This window comes from Calidris pugnax, unplaced genomic scaffold (genome assembly GCF_001431845.1).
Source record: "Calidris pugnax isolate Ruff unplaced genomic scaffold, ASM143184v1 scaffold20, whole genome shotgun sequence".
Lineage (NCBI taxonomy): Eukaryota > Metazoa > Chordata > Aves > Charadriiformes > Scolopacidae > Calidris > Calidris pugnax.
This window is the reverse complement of record NW_015094510.1, coordinates 12,391,479-12,414,220: the sequence shown is the minus strand read 5'-3', so window position 1 is coordinate 12,414,220 and position 22,742 is coordinate 12,391,479. Positions and strand designations below refer to the sequence as shown.

General features: G+C 37.4%; 1 protein-coding gene across 1 annotated transcript in view; it reads left to right on the top strand.

The window, feature by feature from the left end:
* Positions 1-22,742, top strand: part of VWA8 (von Willebrand factor A domain containing 8) — a 197,883-nt gene that overhangs the window by 43,621 nt on the left and 131,520 nt on the right. The window contains exons 10-14 of the mRNA XM_014966088.1: positions 5,890-6,021; positions 8,066-8,200; positions 8,281-8,358; positions 15,574-15,734; positions 16,965-17,078. Of these exons, the coding sequence (XP_014821574.1) occupies positions 5,890-6,021; positions 8,066-8,200; positions 8,281-8,358; positions 15,574-15,734; positions 16,965-17,078 (620 nt within the window). The remainder of the gene's footprint in view (positions 1-5,889; positions 6,022-8,065; positions 8,201-8,280; positions 8,359-15,573; positions 15,735-16,964; positions 17,079-22,742) is intronic.

Genomic DNA, 22,742 nt, shown 5'->3' with positions numbered 1-22,742 from the left:
TATTATATTAGTCTCTGGTTTTGGTTTGTGTTAGCCTTTTGTTGCTTGTTGTTGGTCAGATCTGTTTTGTTGTTTTGTTCATGTTTAATAATAGCTTATAAGCCATATGCTGGGTTATTCCATTTATCATTTTAAAACTTTAGCACAGTGCCAGCTTTCTTTTGTTTTTGAATATGTTGCAAGAGTTATGTATGTTTTTGAAAATTAGCATTCATGACCTAGAGCATCTTACCCAGCTCTTTCAGACCTGAAAAATAACAATCATTTGTATGTGCATATTTAGAAATAACCAACTTTGTAACTGGTGAATTTTTGTTTTTCCTAAACCCAAACCTACATGTCAGGGAAATGTTTGTAGTCCATCCCTGCTGTCACCTCCCATATACTGCCTTTTTGCATTGCAGCTCCTGTATTCCATGTTTAACTGGGCTCATCTCCTGTGTGTCTTCCTGAGTTTTGGGATGGACAATCTTTGCATTCGAAAGAGGTTGTCCTGAAAGACCTGCTAGCTTTCATGAACCTTCAGAGCTGCCTCCTGTGGAGTCCTACCTACCACTTTTCTGAATAAGGCAATCTTGCCTGAAATCCAGGATCTGTAGTCAATGTTACTTGCCTTTATCACTCCCCTTCAGGATTTTGAACTCCATTATTTCATGGTAGCTACAGCCAAGGCTGTTCTTGATTGCCCCATCCACTACCAATTGCTCCATGTTTGTGAAGAGCGGTTGTCCCTGCATCCACCCCCTGCCTAGCCAGTGCAGCGCCTGTGTTGAGATGTTATTCCAGGCAGCCTCAGAAATCTGGATGGGTTGTGTCATGCTGTGTTGCCCTTCCACTACATGTCAGGGTGACTAATGTTGCTCATAGGAACCATGGTCAGGGTGGAAATACAGACTTCTCTCTGTTAGCAGGGCAGTAACAGTCACTTCTGTTCTTCATATGTCTTTATTTTAAATTCTTTGTGTCGTTTTGTTTCCCCTATCAGTTATAGGTGGTGAATGTCTTTATGTTCAGTACCATCAGCTTCCTCTATTTTCCATTTCTTTTATTTAATTTTATGTGTTGTGCATGCTTTTGCTTCCTGTGTGAGACAGCTTGATTTGGCTAGTAAAATGTTCTTTCTCAATGATTCTCTACTTTTAAATACCTCCTTGTCATTTATATTTTTCTGTGTTAATTTTCCTTTTTTTTGATACTGTTCCTCATCACTATTTATATGAACTTGTCCCATTATGTACATATAATCTTATTTGGAATTTTATTCTATTTGCACACAGCAAATTTTGCTTAAGCAGTGGACCTTAAGAAATACAGAAAATTACTGGTTGTACTGAGGAACTTCTGTTTATACTGCTCTTTTAGTAGTAGCAGTGCCAGAACTGTATTAAATATGGATAAGAAATTATTTTTTTCCATTTGATAAGAAATGTGAGGGAAAGGAGTCTGGCAGAAGCAAGGTGATTTCTTACTCTGCCTTCCTACAGATTTCCAAAGAATGTCCAGCTAATACTTGCCACTGAATACTTCTCTCTGTGTAACAGAATACAGTTAGGAGTTACTAATCTTAACTGGGAGGTTTTGAGAGATGAAAAAATAAATACTTGAAGTGTATTTGCAATTGATGGGTTAATTTCTGTGAACTGATCGCTTCTTAACATCATATAACATTTAAAGAAAATAAAATCAAATTTCATATAATAAAATTCAAAGTTTACACATCAGGCTTGGAGACAGATACAGGGCAGTAGTAATCTAGCTGATAACGTATCTTAATTTCAGCATGTCCTCCCTTCCAGTCAGCTGTCAGAGCTGAGAAGTGAGGTAGCCAGCGGTTAGGCTAAACAGATGGGTTTGGCAGCTGTTAGACCCTGTGCATATTTCTTGAAGAGATCATGTTCTCCGGGCACTGTTTGCCCAAACATTAGCTTCAAATTGGGTAAATCTTTTCCTTACGTGCTTCCTTGCTCACTGAGACTCTGCCAAGACCGCGGTATTCCTCATAATTCTTATTCTCGATAATGAATTAATGTGAAATATTGATTTATACCTTCCCTGGGAGTGGAAGTAGTTATGGAGTTAGTTCTGCATGTGTAAAAATGCTTTGAAATGCAAATCTTTTGGTGCATCTAGTTGGAGTTAAAACCTGTTTTAGGCTTAACTTTTTCATTTGATGCAAATACAGCTCCTTGTGTCAAACTAGTTAGCATCGAAAAAACTGTTTATGGGTTGCACACTAATCCAGCATTAGCAGTGATCTTGAGACTTTCTTATCACACAGAACATTTGTACAAGGGCTACAGTTTGCAGCCATGATTAGCTTGTAACAGACAGGACAGAAGTACCAAGATAAACTTGAAAGTTATATTCCTTTATGTACCCTTATTTCAAGTTTCTGCACTCTGGAAACTATCCATTTCTATTCTAATTCTTGAAGATCTTAAACTTAGAAGACTTTGCAAAGGAAAGCGTGAATTATGACCTTTAAAATGATTCTGTACTGGCATGAAATATTGGCATGACAAATTATCTGACTGACAGATGAACATACGAAATATAATTGCAAAAATTAAGTAAAAATTTACTCAAGCTTTTTCTCTAGAAGATTTAGATACAGAGAAATCACTGCTTTCAAGGAAAACAGCCTCCAGTTAAACATTCCCAAATAATAATCTTAAGCACATACGACGTCTCCCACAGTACTGAAATTTTCCTTCCTGTGTACTATTGATAGGCAGTTAGAAAACTGGTCATCTTCATTTAGGCTGTTTGGTGGCTCATAAGAGGCTCCAACTGTTCTATACTTATTTTTTCATTGTTTGGTAACCTTTTAGCATTTTACTTCAGATTCATCAAAGATTTTGAGTTTCCTTTTTTAATTCTCACATGCCTTTTTTGTATCTTTTTTTCCCAATGTTGGAAAAACCCACTATATTTTTTTGATTTACCTTCTAATCAAGATAATCTTCTGTCAGTATTTAGAAACAGTCTGTAGATCAGATTTGTCTTAATGTCTTAATTTGTCTAAATGAGTCCCTGTCAGCCTACTATCCAAGTATTTAACTTTTGTTCTAAGACCCTTCTAGAATTTTTCTTCATTTTTTTCATGCCTTGATTAATTCTGTATTTACTGTCTTGCTCTGATATCAAATAGAAGTTTGTTTGTTCCTTTTCACTCATTTTTGTATTATTTGCACACCCACTTTATTCTTAGCTGAACTTCTCCTTGCAAACTGTTTCCCTGCCTTGTGGTAGGGACTCTTCAGACTATGTAGGCACTGTCTCATAGAGAGTGAGCCAATAGTTCAGAAAAACAGGATCTTCTTTCTTGTCTAGACAATTCTGTTCACTACTTAGATGTTTCTGTTGCAAATTTTGGTCTAAGGAAGGATTTGTTTCTCTATTACTCAGCTCCCCCCAAAGTAATTGATATTCTTTGGGGTTTTGCATTAATGAATGCTCTTAGCGCCAGTACTACATTCCATTGTAGTGGAATCTGTCCTTCAGACTTCGTCAGTCTGTCCCATCTTGCACTTGCAGTTCATATTTTACTTCATTAAAGCAGCTCAGTCCTCTTGTTTCTTGCAGAATTCCCTTTCCTTCCCACGCAGAGAATCTTCAGGAAAGATCAGTTGCCTTTGGATGCCTCTTCTGGATCACTTAGCTGTCTTGTGGGTTCGGCAGAGTGATTATCTGCAAATACATCTCATTTAAGCTCTTTTCCTTTGACCAGCTGGATTACCAGTGTATTCTTTGCATTTTCCATGCTGGGACATTACTGATCATTAGATACTTTCAAGTGGTCAGAATTCCTCTTCCTCATTTTTTCTAATGTGTACAGTTTGCCTTTTCTCATGTGTTTCTAAGCGTGCAGAATGTGGCCTGATGATTATGGAGTGCCAAACCTCTCCCCTTGTTTCTGGTGGCTAGTGCTTTTTATATTTTTTTTCTTTCCTCTTGAGTCTGAGGCAATGGGGCTGCCCACTACTGTCCCTCCAAGTATCCCCCAAACTTTCTGATACTGAATGTGCTCAATAGTTGCCCTTCCAAGCCACAAATATTTTTTCCTTTGCAGCTATCAACTTGGATTTTGTAGAGAGGAAGCTGCTTCTGGCTCAGGCAGAAGTATGTTTGTACATCTATTTCATGCCACTCTTCGATTCCATATCTAGCTATCACAATTCTATATAAAGAATTGCCCCAGAGAGATGTGTCTCACTGTGAAAACCACAGTCTTATATCTCCCGTCCTGGTACCTTCCTTGTTGAATTACTAAATTATCCAGTTCAGCAGCATCTCCATGCTTGCATGTGATGAATTCAAATTGTATAAATTCAGTAAGGATCTACACAGAGATAGACAGTCCTCTTTTACTGTCCTAATTTGGGGTCTAAAGGGCTAGCTGCAGGACCCTCAACAACACGAAAAAACCCCCACAAAACAGACAAACCAAAAAACACCTTAAAAATTTCAGACTCCCAAGACCATGTACAAGGTGTGCTGCTGCTCTCTCCAAATCTTCCTTGTTTGATACGGAGGCTACTGGTGCAGATAATCTTCATGCTTGCTCATAGTTATTTTCTTCTGTTGGTATCCAAGTAAGGGATTTTAGTGTACAAGCAGTTTGCAGTTTTGTGTACGAGCAGCTTTGGCCCTATCCAAGATGCCGTTGACTTAGTAAGAATATTACAATCTGCTAATGAACAGAAGAGTGAGAACATCTGTAGTTCATTTCACAGAATCAGAGTTGGAGCATTTCTTAGAATCGCAGTTTGAGATACTCCTCAGTAGGCATTTCTGTCCTCTGTTGTTTAAATGTTTAATGGTATCTGAAGTAGACTCAGCTGTTACAACACAAATATAATTTGGTTCAGTCCTTTACTAAAGCTTATTTCTCTTAAATTCACATTTAAACATGAAATTTTTGAAAGCTCTTGTTCCAGAATTGGAATGTACAAAGTGATGAAGAGCTGAAGTATGTGTATGAATGCATCTCAGTTTTCCTTCTAAACTTTAATAGATGACGCTGTCAATCCTAGTAGTAATGAAGCTACATGCTTTTTAAGAATTGTTTTACATTTGTGACGTCTAAAAAAAACCCAGTTTTTTTTCTAAGAATTCTAGGAGTTGCATAATACTTTTTTCTCTTGTTTACTCAGCTTTCACTCTGTTGAATAGAATGGCTCTATTATTTCAGTAACTTCAGTTAGTGGCTTTTTTGTGCATAGACACCCCCCCTGTATGACTTCCCCTTCTCCAACAAAATAGACTTTTTCAGGATTTTAAAAATGGTGTTCCTGCTTTCTATATGCAGCATAAAATAGAGAGTCTAATGCTTAAAAGAAGTTTGGGAAGACAAATGTCCCATTTTTTGTCCTTGATATACCCAGAACATGCTGAAGGCTCAATTTGTACAGGTTGTCCTCAATTTCCATTGTATGATAAGGCTGTGGAGCTAAGTAAACATAATGTTTAATGGCTATTTTTATTGGTAGTCAGATGTTTAAATCTGCAATTGGTTTTAATGACCTGCAGAGATAGGTGATCTATTATTACACGCGCTAAAGGCTATCATCCATTTCTCTTACTATTTCAGTCTGTCAGGCTAAGACTTGACATAGTCACCGTATGACATTTTCACTTTACATCTGCACTACAATCAGAATAAGTAGGTGTTATGTGATCTTTTTGCTTTGGTTTTAAATGAAAAATACATTGAGAATGTGAACGTACATATGTGAAGTAAAAGTTGAAGTAAATGGATTTAGGGCTTCAGGGCTTCACAAGCAATTAATCTTGAATACGCTTTTGGCCTTGTTTTCAGAAGAAACTGTTTTAAAAACGAGAAAGCTGTATTTAATAATTAATTTCCCCCACCTCCTAATTCTACAGCGTTTTGAGCTTCAAGATTCAGCAAGCCACTTGCTTCCCAGAAAGATTACGAAAGTTGAAAGTGTACATGGAAACAAACCCTTCAAGGCCGATGTAACAGTACAGATTGGTGAAAAAGAAGTGACATTCCAGGTATGAATCTATATATTTATCAAACTATATGTGGTTTTTTTAGATATCATTAACTTATTTTCATCTCACCAAGAATTTGACATTTACATTTGATACTAAAACTCATTTTCACTGAGTATTTTTTGGTAGTGTAATGCGTGATATTTATGAGAAAAACATTTAGATACTAGAATATTAGATTATGGATACACAAGATTTTATTTCTAGATTATCTCATACTTTCCTACATGTGATTTATTTAAGTTTCTTGTGTTAAAAGAAATGCTAAAGAATGGATAAAAGAAAAGCCTCTAAATTTCCTTTTTTTTTTTTTATTGGATTAGAATAACAGAGAGTACTTGTGATGCTCTTGGTGCCGCTTTCCCTTTTTCTTGTAATAAAAACAATAGTCTGTCTTTGTCTACACTTTAAGTAAAATCTAATGAGTGCTTGGTAATGTTCCGACACAGGATGTTGGGAAAATGGAACAAAAGTAATCACATCAAATATGATTAGTTTGAGTTTCTTCCAATGAAGTTTATGACCTGCTAGGTGGTGAAATAAGGTCTTTTTCAGGAAACAGATGCTGATCTGAGAATTTGAAGTTAATGTGGAATTTGGAGAGTTTAGAGAGTCTGTAGAAAAGGTGAATTAGTGGAAGTCAGAGAAAGATCATATTAACAGTGGTGAATCATAGAGTAGTTTGGGTAGCAAGGGACCTTTAAACGTCATCTAGTCCAACCTCCACTGTAATGAGCAGGGACATCTTCAACTAGATCAGTTTGCTCAGAGACCTGTCCAATCTGACCTTGAATGTTTGCAGGGATGGGGCAACTACCACCTCTCTGGGCAACCTGTTCCTGTATTCCACCACCCACCACCTTCCTTATACCTAGTCCAAATCTTCCATCTTTTAGTTTAAAGCCATTACCCCATGTCCTATCACAACAGACCGTGCTAAAAAGTTTGTCCCCATCTTTCCTGTAGGTCCCCTTTAAAGACTGAAAGGTCGCCATAAGGTCTCCCGGAGCCTTCTCCTCTCCAGGCTGAACAACCCCAATTCTTTCCACGTGTCCTTATAGCAGAGGCGTTCCAGCCCTCTGATCATCTCCATGGCCCTCCTCTGGACCCACTCCAACAGGTCCATGTCCTTCCTGTGCTGAGGGCCCTAGAGCTGGAAACAGTACTCCAGGTAGAGTCTCACGAGAGCAGAGTAGAGGGGCAGAATCACCTCCCTTTGACCTGCTGGCCATGCTTCTTTTGATGCAGTCCAGGGTATGGCTGGTTTTCTGGGCTGCGAGCACACGTTGTCAGCTCATGTCCAGCTTGTCATGCACTAGTACCTCCAACTCCTTCTCAACGGGGCTGCTGTCAGTGAACAGTATCCTCAGAGAGTTTGTACTGTTAAAAAGTGAAAAGGGGAACAGCAGCAAATAGGAATTTGTCAGAAAAAATATGAGTCTTTAGGGACCTGATTCAACTCATTCTGAGGCAAAGATTTTTACTTTCATTTGACAAGTAGGTGATACCTTCTGAAAATACACCTGCAGAATGTGTCCTTGGGAACAGGAGAGCATATGTAGTTTACAGATGAAACAGTTCCTAGACTAGAACAGGAAATGGAAATAGAGCAAGTGCCTCAACATGGGGAGTGATTGAAACTCTCCAAAGTTCTGGTCAAAATAGCTCCTTCAGATTTTCACAGTACAAATTGCTCTTCCACTTCCATGTTTCTCTAATGAGCAATAAATATTGGTGATTTCTGTATTCTATTTCTAGCATGAACAACCACAAGTTCTTTGCAGACCCCAGTGCTGTAACTGAATTGGTTGACATTTTATGTTTTTTTCATGGAGAGGGGAACATGGAAGTGTGATCAAGGTTGCATATTAAAAATTACATGGTTTAAGGTTTTTTAAGTGAAAGATTTAGGTTTGATGGATGACAATCATCAGCAAAATGTTACAGTCGTTTTGGAGAAGCGTAACCCAGTCCACACAAATCCTAGAGTTATCATAGTATAGCTTATTAAGTTTTTTTGTTTTGTTCTAATTTTTCTTTATAGGTTCCAGCTGGGACTGGGTTGTTAAAAAAGCGTCCTCGATCAGATACTTTCATAAGGACTTCCAGCCATGATCAACTGCTGGCAGAAATGATGCAATCCCATATGGTTAAAGACATGTGTTTAATTGGAGGAAAAGTAAGCATTTAAATTTCTTTTCTCCCTCCTTCCCCATGTTCCTTAGAACGTAATAAAGTTCTTATTTTTCAACTCTTTAGGGCTGTGGCAAAACAGTTATTGCTAAGGAGTTTGCTGATATGCTGGGATACAGCATAGAACCAATCATGCTGTACCAGGTAAGGAAACTATCTGCTGATGATCTTGCTTTAAATATGATCCAGAATATAATAGACCAGTGTCGATTCTTTGTGTATATTTTCTCTCTCAGTGACTTTTAAAGCTACAGATATGTTCATATACAGCTGCAGCTTTTAAAATGGCTGATAATAACCGGTATGGGTTAAAAAAATAAAAGACAGCGAAGATTTCAAAGATAGCAAAGTTTGCTGATCCTTATAGAGCATTTTTTACTCTATTAGAATACTCATCTAAAATGTTGTCTTATAGCAGGTCTAAAAGGAGGCAGTACAGTGCAGCAGTATAGATAGTACAATGTTATTACATATAAACTAGCCCTGATGTTGCTTTCATTTGATTTTATTCACTTCATTTTGAATGTGAAAGAGGTAATCTAAATAAAATGTAAGGAAAATAGTTTAACACAGTGGTCTTTCCCCTAGCCACAGAGAATTGACAACTCATTCTGTGATTTGGCATGACTGAGTGTCATAAAGAAAACTTTGTCTTTTTTGGATTTTTTTCCCCCTTCTGAAGTATGTTTCTTTCCTATACGTCAGAGTGGTGACCACTTGTAATTCATGCATGTTGAATGCCTCCGCAAGACCTTTTAGTCTTTCCTTTTTTTTTTTCTTTTGTTTGTCCATATGCTATTTAATAATATAATGGAATTCTCTATTATCAACTTTATGTTTTTGTTATTATGGAAGACAGTTTCTTTATCGTATTGAGAATACATAATTGGGTTTTTGTTTCTGGGCAATTTTTGTAAAGCTATTTCTCATGTTCCACAGGCTTAATCTTTCTTCTGTTGTGTTTTTTTTTTTTTTTTTTTTTTAAAGTGTTTCTTCTGTCAAGATCACCTAATATTCTCTTACTTGTCTATTTTTCCTGATGCCTAACAGGTGGCTTTTTAATCAATATTATAGTCCGTTCCTTTTCATTTTTTTACATTTCTGTTTAGTCTGATGATGACAGTTGTGGTGGGACTGTGTTGCAGTAGGGATTAGAAGATATAAAATGGGGGCTGATGTTTAAATGTAATATATACATATTACAATCAATGAATATTAACTTCATTATTTATATGTGCTATAGCAAACAGACAATAGTCTTCTTCTGCCCTTAGTCAAATTGTTGCTAATTTATTTACGTTGTGTCTTAGTACAAATGTGATTTTAAAGATAAATTTGGGGAGAAATGTGCATTAACCCTATTTGTGAGAGGCAGAGGCAGTTGACATAGTTGGTTCAGAATGGCTGTCATGGGGTAAAATGACAAGAAGGAAGAACTGGAGAAATCTTAAGGGTGTCCATGGGCTTTGAAGGTGGTGACGGGGACCTTATTGTTGTAGCTGCGTTTTTTATGAGTTAGAGGAATAAGTTAACAGTAATTGAAAAAGTAAGGGTAGAGTGAGTGTTTTTACTGAGTAAAATGTAAAGTTTGTATTTAAAAAGATTAACATAAAAGTAGTGGTAATGGTTTCTGGAAGGTTGGACATGCAGAATAATAAGGGAATGAAGGTTTTGGAGCTGTCAGTTGTCTTGGAGAATGGTAAACATGGCACAGTGGGGCTGCTGTATGTTTAGGGGGTTTCCCTTTGATTTCACCCAGAAAGTGCTTCAGGCTTTGTCACAGCACTAGCTTTTTTTACAAACCCCAATCTCATGCTTAACAGTGATCTCCCGTAGCCGGTGGTCACTCAGTATGTGCTTGGAAAGAATTGTCAGTCTTAAATCTTGATACACTCCAACATCATGACATAAACTGAAAAATTGCAAGATTAAAAAGTAGAATTAATTAATTTGCTGGGTTTTCACATTAGGGATCACACATGTAAGGTTTTTTTTTTTCCTCCATAACCCCGAGGAATGAAAACACTCTCAAATAAAATCTGAAGTCAAGAGTCTCCCATGACCTTGTGAGTCAAAATACACTAAATATCACAGGATTTACAGTTGTAAGTGGTAATTGGCAATGCTGAAGGGGAACATTAGCATCAGATTTAATACAGTATATTGGTCTTTCTTCCATCCCTTTGCTTGTTTAAATTTTTCCCATAAAACACGGAGAAAGAAATGGCAGTGACAGCTAATTTGGGAGTGCAATGGCATGTGGGGAGAGAGAAATGGCTGGTGAGGTTGAAGGTTTGAAACACACAGAAACCAAGAGAAAACAGAAAAGAGAAATATTACTGATGATGAAGAAAGAAAGCCGGTCCATTTTGTGTTTTCCTGCGTGGTTGAGAACCTCCCCAGACAGGATCCCACTGCTTTTCCTTCCCCCTGTGTGGCTTCAGCTGATAAAGGCCCAGACTCTGAAATTGCGTCTGCGTAGATGGAGTCAGGCAGATGACTGACTCGTCAATGACCTGGACAAGGGGACAAAGGGTATCCTCAGCAAGTTTGCTGATGATACCAAACTGGGAGGGGTGGCTGACACTCCAGAGGGCTGTGCTGCCATACAGTGTGACCTGGACAGGCTGGAGAGCTGGGCAGAGAAGAACCTAATGAGGTTCAACAAGGGCAAGTAGAAGGTCCTTCACCTGGGAAGGAAGAATGCCAGACACCAATATAGGTTAGGGGTAGACCTGCTGGAAAGCAATTCTGAGGAAAACGGTCTGATAGGAACCTTTAGACCTGCTGGAAAGCAATTCTGAGGAAAAAGGTCTGAGGGTCCTGTTAGATAGGAAATTACCCATGAGCCAGCAATGTGCCCTTGTCGCCAAGAGGGCCAATGGAATCCTGGGCTGTGTAGGGAAGAGTGTGACCAGTAAGTCGAGGGAGGTCATTCTTCCCCTCTACTCTGCCCTGGTGAGGCCACAACTGGAATACTGCGTCCAGTTCTGGGCCCCCCAGTTCAAGAGGGACAGGGAACTGCTGGAGAGAGTCCAGCGTAGGGCTACAAAGGTGAGTGAGGGATTGAGCGTCTCCCTTATGAGGAAAGGCTGAGAGAGCTGGGGCTCTTTCGCCTCGAGAAGAGAAGGCTGAGGTGAGACCTTACCTATGTTTACAAGTATCTAAAGGGTAGGTTGAAAGAGGATGGAGCCAAACTCTTTTCAGTGGCTCCCAGTGACAGGATGAGGGGCAACGGGCTCAATCTGGAACATAGGAAGTTCCATTCAAATATGAGGAAAAACTTCTTTCCGGTGAGGGTGACAGAGCCCTGGAACAGGCTGCCCAGGGAGGTCGTGGAGTCCCCTTCTCTGGAGATCTTCAAGACCCCCCTGGATGCAGTCCTGAGTGATGTGCTCTGGGCAATCCTGCTTTGTCAGGGGCGTTGGACTAAATGATCTCTAGAGGTCCTTTCCAGCTCCGACAATTCCATGACTTACATGACTTGTGCCTTTTTCTTACGCTTTATCATGGGCAGGCGCAAGCAGATTGGGGTTCCAAAGCTAAAAAGCCACATCAATGCAATGGTCTGTTCATGGTAATATACCTGGATTCCCAGCAGTGCCTATTACCTTCTCTACAGTGGTTTATTAAGATAAGTTTCTATTTTCTGAGCCGGAACTGAATGTGTCCATCCAGCCTATATACTTCTCTATGCACATGTCACTGTAAACACATTTTTAAATGATGCCAGGAAAATAACTTGCAACTTGACAAACCTGCTGAAGAACGGGCACAATCTAGCCCTTGTTTTGCTGCACATAATACAGTATTCCCAAGCAAAATTAGACAATTATTTGGTTAAAAACATGGCCGCTGTCTTTCAGCATCCCACTTTTATTTAGTAGGGCTTCACTGAATAGGAGCAGAAGACTTCCTTTTTGGAGACACTTGAGAAGAGCTGACAATTAAATTAGTTACTCAGTAAACATCTTTCAGAGGGAAAGACAGACGCATTTATTTCTGTAATACCTACAGAAATAAAATGTAGGCCAAGGGTTTAACCCTCTTTCACGAGGGTTTGATCAAGTTCAAAGGGCAGATGGTTTTTATAGAGGCTTTTTGGTGATATCCAACAGTATCACTAAGGCATTGTGTGGGCTCATTGTTCACTGTAAGTTCCTGTGTACTCAAGTCTACGTAAGATCCACATGTGTACTCATATGTATAAATATTTCCTATGTACAATGGCTTACGTGATCTCAAAAGTTTGTACCAGAAGCAGTGTATAAAAAATGATTGAATGTAGCTGAGCTATACATCTTCTGATAAATTTTAAGAATGCACTTGTTTTTCTTAAAATATGTAATAACATATTGGGGGTTTTGCATAGCAAAATAATAGGATAATTTAATGCCAGTACAAATGTTAAATGCATTAATTCATACAGTAATTCAGCAATGAAGGCTATGAGAAGTTTGATAATGCTGTAAATTTAGCAGGTTTTTCTACTTTGGTTCAAAAAAGTGTCTTTTTGATTTTTTGAGAGAGACACCATATTGTCATAAATCCATTTCTAAAATTAAGGAGGCTTTTATTTGTCCTATGGCTCATTTTTATTTTGCAACAATTTCTGCAGGCACAAGAATAAGTAGTGGGACACATATCCTTGGTCTGAAGCAATAGCTCTGTTTTTCTTTAAGCTCTGTGAAGAAATGAATTTTTAGATTTTTTTTTACATATATATAATGTTTACCTTTAATATTTGCTTCATCATTCTTTCCTTATGAAGTTGATTTAAGGGTTTGAATAGTGTGAAAAAGCATAGCTCTTTATATTGATTTCACAGGGAAAAAAAGCCTCCAAAAGCTTTTGTGTTGTGAGATGAGAATCAAATTTATCTAAACGGAGGGTTCCCAAACCTTTAGCACATAGATCATCTCTTGTACTAACAGTTGACTCAGAGAACAATTCCTGTCTCATTTGTGATATCTGACATCATTATATGGAGTTCTCATTATATGTAATTCCATGTAGGCAAATTGCTGACAAAAGGAAATTCATCCTGATTAGGAAAGGTTTGTTTTTATGTTGTCTCTTAATGCAGTTAAGCAACAGCAAATGAGAAGCAGCAGCCAGCTCATTCTTTGTGGACTGTCGTTAGGGAACTTTTGGTTTAAATTGTCTAAAATAAAACATTTTCTCCCCCCAGAGTTTCAGAGGGAAAAAACCCACAGTATTCAAAGTGGTGTTAAAACAGTTTTCCAGCGACTTGCTCTTTTTCTTCCCCAGCAAAACCAGTTTTTTAAACACATCGCTGGTGTTTGTGTATTGCGATGTTTTTGTTTCTAGGATTTCTTTTTATTTCTCTTTTTTTTTGCATGATCTCATTTTTCTTTACAAATTCCTTCCAATTCTTTATTTGAGAAATACTAACAAAATATGAGTCCAAATTGGCATAAAAAGCAGGAAACAGAGATTTTTCACCTCGTAAGTGCCAAGAACATGATTATCACTGCAAGCCATGAAAAACGGCTAGATTGGAGGCTTGTATTGCTATAGCTGCTAAAGGAGGTGACATAGAAGTTATCCTACTTGTTTTCTCTCATAAACTTCTTTTTTTTTTGTATACAAGACATTTTAGGAAATAAACAATGCAATGTAAAACACATAAGTTACATGTTACATTGGCTGTTAGAAATTAAAGGAAGCATTTTGTTTCACAAGGCAATATAATGATATAATGTTGCCATTGCTTTGCCCAAAATGGGGGGGGGGGGATATAATGGATGTATTTTTATTACCTCCCCTCCAAAGGGAGGGATTTTTAGTGTTTAGAGTATTATAACACTGTATCTCATAATGCATATTTTTAATATCATGTATTAAAAATTGGTTTAGAGTAAATAAATCACTGGTCAGATACTTAGCCGTAAAACAAATCCCTTACAGAAACTGTGCAGGCGTTAGTGAATGACACTTCTTTTTAATGCATCATAAAATTGAATATCATTCAACCATTTAAATTATGATATAAACATTCATTTCATATTTCAGAAAATATTTTGCAGCAAAATACATTTCTGAGCTTATCTCCAGAAAATTAACTCATGGTTCTCAAGTGGTTTTTGGTATTAGAGATGGACATTCTATATAGCATACTAGGCTCCTGATCAATTCACACTGTACCTTGTTTCATTCCTCTAGAGGCAAATCGTCAGAAAAAGTGTTAGTTAAATGTTCAGTTATATAGAATTTACTAGCTACTGAACACACACTTCTGTTGCAAGTCCTACAAACACTTATATTTTTCTCTGACTTTGATAAAAATGTTTCCTGTTCTGCTTTTAATTTAATTCATTAACAAAATAGAAAAGAGCAAAGACAGCAGTAAAAAAAAATAAAAAGACAACAATAAAAATACATTCTGGTTTTGTGGATTTGAATGTGTGGCTTTAAATTTTACAAATGTGGAAGCAACGAAGGAACCAGACTTTGTCCTGTTATTTTAAGGCTTTTAAGGAAATGTAAAAAGAGGAAATGATTCAGCGCATATGACGTAATGCGTTCTATTTTTATTCTCTAAAGTTCAAAGGGTTTATAGTTGTGAAAAGGACATATGCAAAAGCTACGGCTACAATAGAAAATATTTTTCTCATCTGATTTTAGATTTAAGTTGTATTCATAGCACAGCCTGAGGAAGGAATTTCATCTTCCAGGTTATGAAATGCTTACTACGTCTGTGTTGCTCTAGTGCTTACCTGTTGTAATGGAGCATCTAAAATATGTGTGCTGGAGGATGTGCTAGGTTTTGTCTTTGGTTTTGATTTATCCCTCAAGTATTATTTTGTGATATGCTATGTACTTTTAATACTTTGTATGTTACTGGCTTTTTTTCCTTCCTCTGTCCTTTATTCTCTGATGCTTCCACTGCATTTTCCTGCTGAGGTGGAATGTCACGCTGGTTTGTGTTCAAGATTAATGATGAAATCTTTGCTCTTTCAGGCGACTACTTCTATATGAAATAAATGTCTCTTGTTTCTTCCAGGTGTAAATTGCTGCCCCCTTCTGTACACAGAGCTGTGTACAAGTTGTGATACGCTTGCACTATGTTTAAGGGGGCAAAAAAAGGGCTTTTGTTCTGGTTTGAAAGAGGTGATATTGGCCAAGTCTAGAACTTCCAAAGACTGTTTATCACAGTCTGTGTAGATTCGTGTGGGTATTTCGAAAACTCTTTGGAAAAGTAATTGAAGATTTCCTGATAATCCTCTTTGAGTATATTCTCAGGAAAAACATAATGCATTTTTTTAAAGAGAAAGCATGTACTTGTAGATGAAGAAAATAGAGCATAAATGTATTCTGATGAATTGATACTTACAGGATATGACGGCTAGAGATTTACTACAGCAAAGGTACACTCTTCCTAATGGAGACACTGCTTGGAGGCCATCACCACTTGTTACTGCTGCCCTGGAAGGAAAGCTTGTTATTCTTGATGGCATTCATCGAATTAACCCTGGCACTCTAGCTGTACTTCAAAGGTCAGGATGTGAGCACGGATAAGTTGGGTGCGCAGGATTGTTTATTGAGTGCATGCATACTGAGAAATTCAGTTCCTTCTGGTGAATGTGGCTTTATAACTTCAAGAACATTGTAAAAATCGAGCTGAGTATTGAAGATTCATAGAATACATAATGATCAGTCTGATCAGTCTGATACAGTCAGTCTGATATGATGTCATGTAATGATCAGTCATACTGAAAAGCAGAAGCAGTTCTTTCGTGTTCTTGGTAAATCTATAATAATACTGGAAATTTCAACTCTTTGTTAATACAGAATATAAGTCTGAATTGAAGAATGAGCTATATTTTACTCTAAACTCATGAAATCTTAGAATTAGTAATAGTTGCACAATAATGTAAAAATGTAAGATGTCACAAAATGTTTAAAATACTTTGCATTCTGCTTCTAAATAAAATGTGATCATTACAGTTACATGCAAAAGCATACTTTGTATTGACTTCAAAGAAATCTCTCTAAACATCATTTCATAATTCAATAAAAAATAAATTAAACTTTGCAGAAGTTTATGCTATTTGCATAATAGCAAATACTATGTTAATATTAGTCTATACTGTCAAGTGAAGTTTTTCTCTGATTTTGTTTGCCTTTTGCAAACTTAAAGGACATCATCAGCTTAAAAGCAGTTGTACCAAAACCATTTTGTGCCTTCTTTCCTAATATATATGCACATAAGTGCAGAAGAGAGAATTATGCTTCCCTGTTTTTTCCCTTTTTAATCAGTTTAGCTTTGCCTTCTGATTTTCCTTCTGTGCACGCGTTATATCTAATCAACTTCTGCATTAAGAAAATGAAAGTTGGGTCTGTATGTATGCTAATCAGTAAAACCTACTGAAATATATTGCTTCAAGAAACAAAACAGAAGTATGTTACTTGGTACAAGTATAACGAAATGGCTGTTTCATGCCATTTATGCACACTCTACTGGTAAGACAGGATTTTTTATTTTTCATTTTCTTACCATATCTATTTAAACCAAGTTGACTGACTGACTATGCACTGAAACTGTTTACTCGGGTGTATTATTTTACCTCCACACCTGGATGCACCTTAAATTGGTGGAACTTTTCCTTACTACTATGACCTGTGTTGAGGTACCTTTTAAAAAAAGCATTAGTTGTTACAAGTATTTTTAAAAGTAATCAAAGGCTAGATAAAGCTAACTCTTCTAACTCTTTATTTTCGAACAGATTAATACATGACAGAGAACTGACTCTCTATGATGGCACCAGGTTGTTGAGGGCAGATAGATACCAAAACTTAAAAGAAGAATTACAAATCTCTGACGAACAACTACAGGAAAGGTAAAGTGTCAGCTATGACTATATAATGCAAACAGCATTTTATCCTCTAGGGAGCTTGATCTCCTTTTTTTTTTTTTTTTTCGGTTGTGTGGTGGTTTTTTTAACATAAACATCATGCAAAATGCTTCCCTATTAAATTGATACCTTCTAATCACCAAGAGAAACGTATTTCAAACGTCAATTTCCTCATGAGCTTTTTTCTTTTTGTGGCATGAGGAAATTATATCCTGTTTAGAGTGCTGGAACTAAAAGGAAAACATTCAATATCCTTTAGCAAAAAGAGTTAGAAATTGAAGAAAAATTACATAAAAGCATAGACATAGAGGTATATATTATTTAATGTTGTAACGTTTTATTAAGAGTGTTGGAAAATAAAGCTAACTTGAAGTTAAATACAACCTGTTACTTTCTTCTTCTCTCATAAGCTAGAAAGCTGCTTGATAATTTACAACTAATATGGGGCAGGAAATCCTAAGGATGGGTTGGGACCCATTATGCTTATTCTTTTTGTTTCTTCACTTCCACTTGTCTGCTAGAAACATTCCATGGATAGAAGCGTTTTCTGATGGCCTTACTTGATACAGAGTCAAACACTGCTGACCAGTTGTAGTTAATGGGAGGGATATTGTTGAGTGTACATCAAAATAACTGCAATCTAATATTCAGTAATATATATAAGGAGCTAAACATACTGTGATTCTTAAATGGCTCTAACCACTTAAAAAACAGTTGAAGTTTTGTATCAGATCCATGCTCATACTTGCACTGGAGGGTGTGCATCTGCCCAAGCTTTGAAGAGGCCTTATCAGTTATGATAGGGATGCATTCATGATGTGATACCCCATTTCTCTCATTCTCTCACTGAATACAGTTGTTTTTTTTTTTTTTACTTTGACCTCTTTCGTAGTCTACCCTTTAAAAGAGCTGTTTTTCTTTTAATGTCTGGTGTTTTGTTATTTCTGATTCCCTTTTGATCCAAAATACTCTGTTGGCTTTTTGTTGGTGGTTTTTTTGTTGGTTTTTTTTTTTTTTTAAAAAACAAAACAAACCAAACTTCATTTTAAGTCTTCCATATTGTTTATTTGGATTTTTTTTGTGTGTGTAGTGTAATCTAAGCCTATTTGTTGCAATTTGTATCCACGCTGCTGAGGCCGAATACCCAGCTAGATGGGCATTTCCTGCATTTGTTTTACATGAGCGAAGAACTGTGTACTGGGGAAGTGTTCTGTTTATCAGGATTTTAAGCCCAGACTTTGAAAAGAAAAGCAAAAAAAAAAAAGCTCCAAGGATCCATCTTGGATTGTATCCCAGCTTTGCATTAGACTTCGTACTCAAAATGCATCTGGTCATTGTGAGTCTCCTTCTCCCTGCTCTGTGTTCATGGTCCTGTCCCAGGTGCTTTCAGACAGAATGGCAGTGGCTGAGCTATTTTGCTTACTGTGTGTTACCCTTTAGTTCATGCCAACATACTCCAGAAACCTGGAAAATTCATCACATATTCATCTTCAGTACTGCCTCTCTTCCTGGATCAAAACTCTCTCACAACAATAGAGCTTTCCATCTGGATTCCCTGTCTCCCTCTTGTTCTAACTATGGCTGTCTTGGCAGTGGACTCCTTTATAACCTTCGTTATCTGTTAGACCATGAGGACTGTCCAAGCTGTCTTCTTTAATGACTATTCTGCAGACCTGTCTTACAGTGCCACCTCTGTACACACTTTCCTTCCCTTTGGTGTCATTGAGTAACCTTTTGGTTCCACTGTTCAGTGGAAATTGTACATTGCTTGTGACTGCTTTGGAGGCTCTGAAAGTCTTTGGCTTTGCCTCAGAAGGGTGTCCCCTTTCATTCAGATAGCAATGGACAGATTTTACCTATCCACCTTAATATTTTGCAACATAATTTAGTGTGAATTGTTAAGCCCTAATTGATCTACTCCACTGAGAGTTAGCTTTCACTCTCTAATCCATAAATGCAGGGTGTCTGTTGTCTTAGACAGGAAAACATTTGTGATTAGTACTTGATCTTAAAAACAAAAAACCAAACAAAAACCCCACTGAATAGGCATTCTTGCATCTGGAAGCTCAGTGTGACCATTTAGCACCATCTTGGATATAGATGAAATTTTTTGGACTGAATTAGCTGAAGTCCATTGCACTGAGAATCCCACCTTCTTCTGAGCAAAATGTTCCATCTGGCCCTTGTTCAACTTTCTCCTGTATTAACTTACTCAAAAGAAGCCAGAATAAAGTAATGCAAACATGTATCTGCTTCTTTGGCTTTGGCGATGGCCTTCTTTGGCATCAGTGAACTACTCCTCTGTAGAGAGGGCACTGTTCTCGTCAGCCCTTGAGGAGCTGAAGGTATTCCAGGATGTCATCTTGGTTGTGGTCTCTTACATATTCTGCAAACCTCACTACCTTTCACTGGCTCCAGGACGCAATGTCAATAGTTGCTCTTTGATTCTGGGACCACAGTCCTCCTTTCTACTCATCCTTTTCAGCAGCGGTTCCTTCAGTACCTTCCAGTGGTGCGGAATGGTTGTTTAGAATTAGGTCTTCTCTCCAGAGAAGACTTCTCATCCAATGATATCTGGGTCCTGACAGCTGATTTAATCACAGCGTAAGAAAACAGGATGGTGCTAAGTATCCTTTATTTGCCTGCAAAAGATTGCCTTGTGGACATGTTTTAGAGAATGCATTGAATTTATTAGCAGATCAGCTGCGCAAATTCTTACTTCTGAATTGTGATTGGAAGATGCCTTCCATGATGATGAGAAATACTACATCTTTTGCTGTGTGTCAATGGCCGTGGCTACATTTCTGATGTTTAGAGCAAGATGAGAAGGGAGCTTTACTTATCCCAATTTTCTGGATTTGACTAAATTAATTTCAGCATAGGTGCTTTTTGCCGGGCCTGCAGAATAGACACTGTCACTCCCAGTTCTGCTGCAACTGATTCTGAAATGTTTGCTGAGCAATACATCGAGATTGTTTTCCAATAAGGAAGCTCCCTAGGGTAGGTGGTTTCAAGTTTTGTTTGAATCAGGACATTATTCGGACTCCCCCCTCTCCAGTCTCATTCATTCTGAGGCCTAGAGTAGGGTAGATGGTTGGACTCGATGATCCCAAGGGTCTCTTCCAACCTCAATGATTCTATGATTCTATGATTTGTATATCGGGAATCAATATACATATTTTAAAAATGGTACAAAGAATATATACTACACAGTTACAAAAGTAACTTTTTTATTTTGTTATTAACCTTTTTATAATCTGTCTGATCTCATGTACTGACGTAGTTCTTATGCAAAACAGTGGAAGAGGGAAAAGTCATACCAAGAGACCCATCAATGATTCAGTGAAAGTGCGTGATGGAGCTTTAAATGTATAAGCAGTCAGACAGGACCTAAATGAAGTAGCTGAAAATAGTCATAAACAGAGGCAATGTGAGATCAAGAGAAAAAAGAGTATTTCTGAGAGACTAGAATTTGAAAGAAAGAAGCCAAAAGCTTCATTAGGAAATCATTGGATTAGGAGAGGGCAGGACCATCTTCAAGATTTCAGAAAAAGAATAGCTGGAGGCTGGAAGGCAGTTGTGATGGAGAAAAGCTGGTACCTTCCTGCCATATGCAAGAGAAACTGAGAACATGGACCATGTAGAAACTGAGAACATGGACCATGTTTTCCCCCCCCTCATTTTGGGTCAGCTTTGCTGTGTGTAAGTGTTCTTGATTATAGTGACTATTGGTAGCATCGTTTGCAGTTTGTGTTTTCTGTGCTACTTCTAATCATTCATAAATATGAAATAACTCACTGTTGCTCCCTGTTCTCTTAATTTAAGATTCACTAATGAGGCGGCCAGATGCTGTTGTAAGTTACATAAACACAAATATGTCTTTCATAATGGAAGAGAACAACTGCTAATACTTTTTAGGAGATTACTTGGACTCAGTACTTTGTGAATGGAATTTTAAAACACTTATTTTACAGAAAAAGAATACTGTTTGTAAACAATGAGCCAAAACTTCCGTAAACATTTTTTTCAGTGTGTTTGTAAGAGGATTTGACACACCTAATGATTTTTCCTATTTCTAAGAAGAGAAAAAATAGAGGTATTAATAGAAAGTTTTAGGGGATCTCTCATCAGACAAGCAAGATGTATTTTGTACTAAGTTTTCATGCTCCTATATGAAAATATTTGATAGTAAAAAAACACATATTTTTTTAAAGTTTTAGTCCCTTTAACTTTTAGTGCTTCAACAATAGTATTACTCATATGTGTAGGAGAATAGAAAGGAGAATACTGCACAATCTTAAAACTTAATTTCCAACCCTGATAATTCACAGAATCACAGAATCACAGAATTGTGGTGGTTGGAAGGGACCTCAGAGATCATCGAGTCCAACCACAAAAAAAAAAAAAAAAAAAAACAAAAAAAAAACAACCCACAACAACCCACCACCCACCACCTAAACACACAACAACAACCAAACCAAAAAAAAACCATCACCCACCCACTCAGCAGCCCACGACAAACCAATAATATTGGGCACTAGAGCATGCCCTGAAGAACCATGTCTACACGTTTCTTAAATACCTCCAGGGATGGTGACTCCACCACGTCCCTGGGCAGTCCATTCCAATGCCTGACAACCCTTTCAGTAAAGAAATGTTTCCTAATATCTAACCTGAATTTCCCCTGGCGTAATTTGGGGTTGGGGTTGGGGTGTTTTTTAAATAAGGTGATGGTGTTTCAGATCACACTGTGGTCTAAAGAAATCACATGCCTCTGAATATGAATGTAAACAGTATTACAGTAGTGAATGTGAACGTGCTTAACCCATGGCAGTGTTATTAGGAGTGCTGGACAAAAAAGAAAGTATTGTTTGGTTTTCAGGCTGATTTCAAGTTTTTCAGGTTAAAACACTATTATTCATAAATTATATTTTTTGGACAACTTCATTTTAAAAGTTTCATTACCTTTTTCAGAGCTAATTAAAATATATTCTTATTTTAAATGGTGTTAATTATTGTCATTGAGTTGTTCACTGTTATTTCTGTACATCTTTACGTCTGTCATGTCTACTAGCGTTTTTCTGAGAAGGGCTTCAGACTTGGGTGGGTGCAATAGCTCTGTCAGGACTGACGAGGGGAAGCAGGACATTTGCCTTCGTGAGATTTTGGGATACTCCTTGGCCTGCTGAAAGCTTGTAAGCTGCAAGGTAACTAGCAGTGGGCCCAGAGTACTTTCTCCTCTATTCTTTCTTGTCCCAGTTTAGCTGTGTGGAGTTAAGTTGGGAAACAGAGTAAGATGACATTCACTCATTTGAGGAAACGAAGTATTTTTGTTTATGAGTTTGAGGAAGAATTAAAAAAATAATGCCCTTGAGAAAGTGACAGATGGTCCTTAATGATCTTTTACATAGAAGGAATTTATAGCTGCTGATTCCTTATTCATTTAATGATTGTATGATTCATTGTCATGAACAGGTTCAGAGATTAAGAGAAAGTGTGTTCAAGTTCTACGCATATCCAAGATTTCTGTGTAGAATATCTTCTGTAATCATCCATGACTTCACTGAGACAGATACTGCAAAGGTAGCACAGAGCCTTTATAAGGCAAGCAGTGAAGTGTTGGTTTGTGTTATGATGTTGTATTTTAAC